The sequence below is a fragment of the Heloderma suspectum genome, chromosome 2, assembly GCF_057233095.1.
Source record: "Heloderma suspectum isolate Gila_16-S chromosome 2, 16-S_ref, whole genome shotgun sequence".
Classification (NCBI taxonomy): domain Eukaryota; kingdom Metazoa; phylum Chordata; class Lepidosauria; order Squamata; family Helodermatidae; genus Heloderma; species Heloderma suspectum.
In genome coordinates, this window is record NC_139459.1 from 393,714,126 (window position 1) to 393,721,048 (window position 6,923).

General features: G+C 47.2%; 1 protein-coding gene across 1 annotated transcript; it reads right to left on the bottom strand.

Annotated features, from left to right (window-relative positions):
* Positions 1-1,481: 1,481 nt before the first annotated feature.
* On the bottom strand, positions 1,482-6,559 carry LOC146356466 (vomeronasal type-2 receptor 26-like). Its single transcript, XM_084830133.1, has 3 exons — positions 6,347-6,559; positions 4,325-4,451; positions 1,482-2,515 (listed from the first exon to the last, which is right to left on the bottom strand). The coding sequence occupies exons 1-3, from the start codon at positions 6,557-6,559 to the stop codon at positions 1,605-1,607; spliced, it is 1,251 nt and encodes a 416-aa protein (XP_084686259.1). The 3' UTR covers positions 1,482-1,604.
* Between the last annotated feature and the right edge of the window lie 364 nt (positions 6,560-6,923).

Sequence of the window (6,923 nt, forward strand, 5' to 3'; positions counted from 1 at the left end):
ACAACATTGGAAGGCTAAACACTAACCTCCTATAATGCAATGAATTAAGGGCCTAACAACACTTTAAAAGTTTGAATGGGTGGTATACAGACCAAGGCAAATGCATATTGCACGTACTCAGAGACGCATATGTACATAAGGAGAGGCATGCTGGATCAGATCAAAGGCCTACCTAGTCCAGCATTTTGCTCCCACAGTGCCCAACCAGCTGCCTGTGGAAACCCACTAACAGGACATGAGTGCAATCCCATACTCTTGTTCATGTTTCCAAGCAATTGATATACACAGTCATACTGCGATTGATGTCTGGAGGTAACATATAAACATCAGGGCTAGTAGCCATTGATAGCCTTCTGTATTGGCCCCAGGAGCGTAGCCAAGTCATTTATAGTGTTAAAGGGGCCTAGAGATCCATAATGCTTGCTTAAGTTCATTATTGGTGCAATTCGCATGCTAGTAAGCCTCTGAGAATGTGCAGATGAGTCAAAAGGCTGATAATAGCCTTCTCAGAACATTCCTTGCTGATGAGGAGAATGTCTTATCACTGATGAGCCTGAGAAGCAGAGGTTGTTCACCTTAAAGCTGCAGGTGGCTGTGACTGAGAACCAAGTGCTGTTAGTCCATGCTGGCAATGCACACTAGGGGGCCCTTGCTGCTGTTATGCTGCCTATTGCTAACATGTATGGTATAAGACCCATTGTACCCCATGGCTCTTGGTTCAGAGAAGCTGTCTGATCCAACCATTGGGTACGCCTTATTACCCAATAAAGTCTCCTTGTATGCAAACCTTTGAGTCTGATTTATCACTATATTGGCACTTAACCTAAGAATTCAGTGTCGATGGCTGGGGGCAAGACACCTTCTCTGCCAGGAATTTGTCCATTCCCCTTTTAAAGTCATCCAAGTTGGTGGCCATCACTACATCCTAGGGTAGCAAATTCCATAGTTTAACTATATAGTTTAACATGCTGTATGAATTCTGCCATGAAATTGGATCATCCATGATGTCCTTCATAACTAGCCAGACTGGTGAAGAATGTTGGGCTTGGATTAGGGAGACTTGAGTTCAAATCCCTACTTGGAACCAAGGCTAACTGCCCTCGGCCTTTCGCTATCACTCAGTCTAAACTACCTAACTGGGTTGTTGTGAACATAATATTGGAAAACACTCTTCACCTTTCCCAGCAACTGACCTGTTAGGATTATTATGCTGTAAGGGCTGCCTTTGCAGTCACTATGGCTTCTTTGGACAAATAGCAACCTGAAAGAAGGAAGGGCAGCCAGGGAAGGACAAATTTGTATCTCGTGGGCCTGGACACTGGGTTTTCTCCCTACTTAGCAACACCCTTTGGTTAACCAATGAAGATTAACTTTGCCAGTTTGATTATCACATTTGTGTGTCTTATTTATATGATGAGTAAAATTATGTGTGTAATGCAGAGATGCATGTGTAGATGATCTCAAAGGAGGAGGAACAAAGTCAAGTTTCCCACCAATATTTTTATTTTGGAGGATAAACACAGTTCAGATAACAGAGACTCTCCAGGGATCTACATGATCTCGATGGCTTACAGTGTAAAACAATGTATCCCTAGCACTTAGAATTAGAGACCCTCTTTTGTTTTCATCATCAGATGCTCCTTTGTATTCAGATCAGGCCTCAATACAATAATGTAGCATTTGGGAAGAAAGATGCAGCCCAGCAACCCAGCACTGGAGGCCAAGATGGAGAAGACCTGCACCGCCACCATGTATTTCCCCTTCGTGCTCAGGTAGGTGGGCACAAAGGACACCCAGACACTGCAGAAGACCAGCATACTGAAAGTGATCAGCTTGGCTTCATTGAACTCCCCAGGCAGCTTCCTGGCTAGGAAAGCGACCGTGAAGCAGATGGCAGCCAGGAAGCCCGTGTAGCCAAGGGCACTATAGAACATGGCGACAGATCCTTCATTGCATTGCAAGATGATCTCTCCAGGCTGCGAGAGCATGTCGGAGTCAAGGAATGGGGGTGAGATCCCCAGCCAGATGGTGCAGATGACAAGTTGGACACTGGAGCAGGAAAAGATAATGGTGTTTGCCAGCCTCTTCCCCAGCCATCTTCTCACTCTGTTCCCTGGCTTTGTGGCCAGGAAGGCCAGCACCACAGTGATCGTTTTGGCCAACACAGAAGAGACGGCAGCTGAGAAGATTATGCTGAAGGCTGTTTGTCGGAGAAGGCAGGTCACTTTCCTTGGCTGCCCAATGAACAGGAAGGAGGTTGAAAAGGAAAGCAGGAGGGAGACGAGGAGAATGTAGGAGAGGTCCCGGTTGTTGGCTTTGACTACTGGAGTGTCTAGGAATTTAATGAAGATTCCTAACACAAAGCCTGTAATTAGGGAGAAGAATAAGGCAAAGGAAACCAAGGTGATCCCCAGAGGTTCTTCACAGGACAGAAAGGTTATAATCTTGGGGACACATTGATCTCGGTCCTTGTTTGGCTGCTGATCTTCTGGACACTTGTTGCAGTGATCTGCATCTGAAAAGAATGGAAGTGACTTCAGTTTCACTAACATCCAACTGACATCCACAAAAGTCTGTGTCCTATTACATTTGGAGGGAAAGACAGGGATATGGGAGGGATCAGGAAATTATAATGTTTAGCAGGCATAGGGAGAGGCAAAAGGTCACTGGCAGAGGACATGTTTTGTACGTAGAAGGTTCAGTCAGTGGCCTCATCATCATCATCAAAAAAAAAAAAAGGATCTGGGGTAGCAGGGCCAGAGAAGTTGAGTCTGTGGCACATTTCAGAACTGCTGTCAGTCAATGTAGACAATATGGGTTAGAAGGATTGATGGACTGACTTGATATAAAGGCATCTTATGATGTTGTTCAAGTATGTTCGAGATGGAGATGTGAGAGAGGTCAGGAAACAATGGGTTGGATCCAGGATCTGCCATGAAAGAAAGGGACCTTCCGCAAGAGGAAGGGCTCCGTTTACAGGTCTCTCCATGCAAATTTTGTAGATCCACCCCAAAACACAGTCAAGGGTAAGATGAGAGTATGATTGAAAAAAAAGATTTAAGTATTACATTTGAACTCTACTTTTCCACTTAGGAGCTCAGGGTGCAATCAATTTAGTTTTGTTTGGTTACAGGTTTTCATATTTAATTGCTTATTGTGTTAACAATAAAATAATCATTAAGTGTACACTACCCTGAACCCAAAATATAGTGAAGGGTGGTATCAGTGGTTTTAAATTAATAAATAAATATCCTATTTTATGCTCACATCAACCTTGTGAAGTAGGTTAGGCTGATAGGTGGTGAATAGCCTGAGGCAGCAGGAATTTGAACACATGATATTCCAGTCCAAGACCAGCACTCTTCACCAGTCTGGAGAGTTAAGAGGGACCTCATGGATGATACAGGTTTGTACCAGAATGTATACAGCACATACTTAAACTATAAGTATAGTTTAGCCCAGATATCTTGGATTTTATTTCTAAATACCCATTGTCAGGACTGGGTCCAAGCTCCCTGGTTTGGTTTTGGACTCTGATTCAGATTCAGAGGCAGAGCTAGAAGAAGCCCAGCCAAGACAGGGAGCGCGGGAGGAATTTCCCCATGACTATCCAGGAGTCAGGGATGAATCCCAGGGGCTTAAGTGGGTGGAGTCGAGAGGAGGTGGGAGGTGGTCCGCCAGATTGGCAGCCTGTCAGGCTGGTCAGGAGGTCCCTCCCTGAAGGAGGAGGCTGATAAAATCCTGGGCATGGCAGGAAACTGTCCATTTCAGTTGACGGGCAACTGCCATGCTTTGTTTAGCTAATTAGGCATATGCTATGGGTGTGAAGGAGTGTTATTAAGTGAATAAAGGACAGTTTTGTAGACTACACAGCAGGTCTCTGTTACCTCACTACTCAGCGGGAGGGTTTAGCAATCCCTGACACACCAGGTTGATGACTTAGGGTGCAATCCTACAGGAATGGTCATAAGCCTGGGAACTTTTGATGCCATCTAAAGCGGAGTGGGAGGCGTGGCGGAGGTGATCTTCACCTCAGCACTCCTCCCACTCTCTACTTTCACTAGACAGGCTTTTCAGCCTGTCTAGCTAAGGCATCAGGGAGGGGGAAGGAAGGAGGGTGAGGAGTCCCAGGGATATGGCATAAGCTGTCACCTCCCCTCCCTGCCCACCGGCACACCCCCTTTCCCTCTTTCTGGTCATCACATTCTTTATTTCTGATGGTGGGGGTATCCAGAAAAGAGAATCCTACGAATGTCATGTTTGGGCAAACTCAAATATTTGACCCATTTCCCAAGAGAACACCCTTTCCTCTGAGGTCACCCACCTTCCTGAGTGGAGACCGTTCCTTCCACACAGGGAGCACAGGCATAGCAGCAAGGTGGCTTTCCTTCCTGGATCTCCTTGGCATATCCAGGCTGACAGCTCTCAACACACCTGGAATGAGGCACAGTCTAGCAATAAAGAAAACCCCCACATCATCCCATGAAGCTGATTGGTGGGAGATTCAGGACAGAGAAAAGGAAGGACTTCTTCACACAGCGCATAGAGAGAACTACGGAACTCTCTACCACAGGATGTAGTGATGGCCACCAATTTGGATGGCTTTAAAAGGGGGTTAGACAAGCAAAGGGCTGGATGTGCCTGATCTCAGAAGCTAAGCAGGGTCAGCCCTGGTTAGTACTTGGATGGGAGACTGCCTGGGAATCAGGCTTTCTGCACTGAGCAGGGGGTTGGACTCGATGGTCTTGTATTTATTTATTTATTTATTTATTTTATTATTACATTTATTAATCGCCCATCTGGCTGGTCACCCAGCCACTCTGGGCGATGTACAACATACAATAAAACAGTTTAAAACAATAAAATTCTATAATAAAAACATTTTCTAAAATACCCTAACACACCCGAAATGCCTGCCTGAACAACCACATTTTTAATGCACGATGGAAGCTCATTAAAGAGGGAGCATGACGGAGTTCCCTAGGGAGGGAGTTCCACAGAGTGGGGGCCACCACAGGCTACTTCCGACCCTATGATTCTATGATTCTGTGAAATTCCTGGAGGAGAACGCTATCAATGGCTACTAGTGCTGAGGGCTATGTGGTACTTCTGGTACCTGAGGCAGTGAGCCTCTGTACACCAGTTGCTGGGGAACATGGGCAGGAGGGTGCTGTTGCACTCATGTCCTGCTGGTGGGTTCCTGGTCGACAGCTGGTTGGCCACTGTGTGAATGAAATGCTGGACTAGATGGACGTTTGGTCTGATCCAGCAGGACTCTTCTGATGTTCTTAAAAAGAAAAGTAGCAGGAATATTTGTCTCTATGGAAATGATCACAGAATTTGGAAAAGACCCCATGGGCTTTCCAATCCCAGTGAACCCAGGTGCTTATTTCAGGGAAGCACTTCATGAAATATCATACTATCAAACCAACAGTAAAATACAACAATAAAATGACACAATAATAAAAATGCTAATCAGCGCTAGAACAGCACACTCTGCTGTGCGCTACAGAACATCGCTGGCTGGGTCAGACTACAGGGAAAGCCTGTGTGAAGAGATGGGTCTTGAGAAGAGGCCTAAATCTCAGAACTGTGGGGGCCTGTCTAATGACAGTTGGCAATGTGTTCCAGAAGATGGGTGCCGTGACGCTAAATGCTCCAGATGTGCTCCCTCTGATCATCGAACAGGGACATAAGGGGTGAGGCAGTCCCTAAGGTAACCTGGTCCCAAATTGTTTAGGGCTTTCTATGTTAACAGGCTCAGTAGCTTACTAGCAGCCAGTGCAGTTCTTTTAGTAGAGGTGTAACTTGTTGGGGAAAGGCCCTAGTTGGGCAGCCTCACATCTGCATTCTGTGCCAGCTGCAGCTTTCGGACCAAGCCGAAGGGTAGCCCCACATAGAGACCATTACAAGAATCCAGTCTTCAGCTTACCAGTGCCTGAATCTCCATCCAGGAATGGCCATAGTTGGGCCTCCAATGACAAAGATAAATCTAGGACTCTAATGAACCCCTAAACTACACATCTGCTCCTTCACAGGGGCTGCAGCCCCATCCAGAACTGGCAACTGACCTGTTTCCTGGAACTAAGACCTGTCTACCCACAGGGCGTCCATCTTTCCAGGATTCAAAAGAAGTTTCTCGGCCTTCACCCAGCCCAACGCTGCATCCAATCACCAGACATTAGAGAGAAATAGAGCTGGGTGGAATCTGTACACTGGTGACACCACACTCCAAATCCCTGGATGACTGTTCCCAGAAGCTTCGTATAGATGTCAAATAGGATTGGGGATAACATGGCACCCTGCAGCACGCCATAGCACAAGTAGAGATGTACGAATCCCTTACCTGGCTCTGCACAGGGGCATCTGCAGTGGGTGGGAGGCACTCCGTCCCTCCCCCCGGAATCCTGTTCAGATGGCTCCGCTCCACGGCCAAGCTGCGGAGCTGCCAGCCGGCTTCAGCCGCCCGCAGCCAGACATCCAGCCGCTTGGCAGCCCCGCAGGGATGCAAATGGCAGCTGTCGTAGCCACCACCATTTGCATCCCTGTATTGAGCCATGATAGGCTACGTAAATATTTACGTAGCCTATCACGGCAGGGGGAAAAAACCCAGCGTACGCAAATGGTGGTAGCCACCGCCATTTGCGTACGCTGGGGTTCCCCCCCCCACCGTGATAGACTACGTAAATACTTACGTAGCCTATCACGGCCTCTTCCGGGATGCAAATGGTATCCCTGCGTTAGCCGTGATAGGCTACGTAAGTATTTACGTAGCCTATCATGGCTAGGAAGAGGAGGAAGCGAATGGCGGCCAGGACGGCTGCCATTCACAAAGCAGCGTGGATGGGAGCAGGTAAGAGCTCCATTTCACGCACCTTTCATGGGGTGGGGGCGGCGAGGACTTCGTCCTACGCACCTTTCGT

Excerpts from the sequence above, each read along its gene's own strand:
- LOC146356466 (XM_084830133.1), bottom strand. The coding sequence starts at position 6,559 with ATGGCTCAATACAGGGATGCAAATGGTGGTGGCTACGACAGCTGCCAT. Across the intron at positions 4,452-6,346 it reads ATGCCCCTGTGCAGAGCCAG|ACTGTGCCTCATTCCAGGTG; the intron begins GTAAGGGATTCG and ends CTTTATTGCTAG. Across the intron at positions 2,516-4,324 it reads AACGGTCTCCACTCAGGAAG|ATGCAGATCACTGCAACAAG; the intron begins GTGGGTGACCTC and ends CATTCTTTTCAG.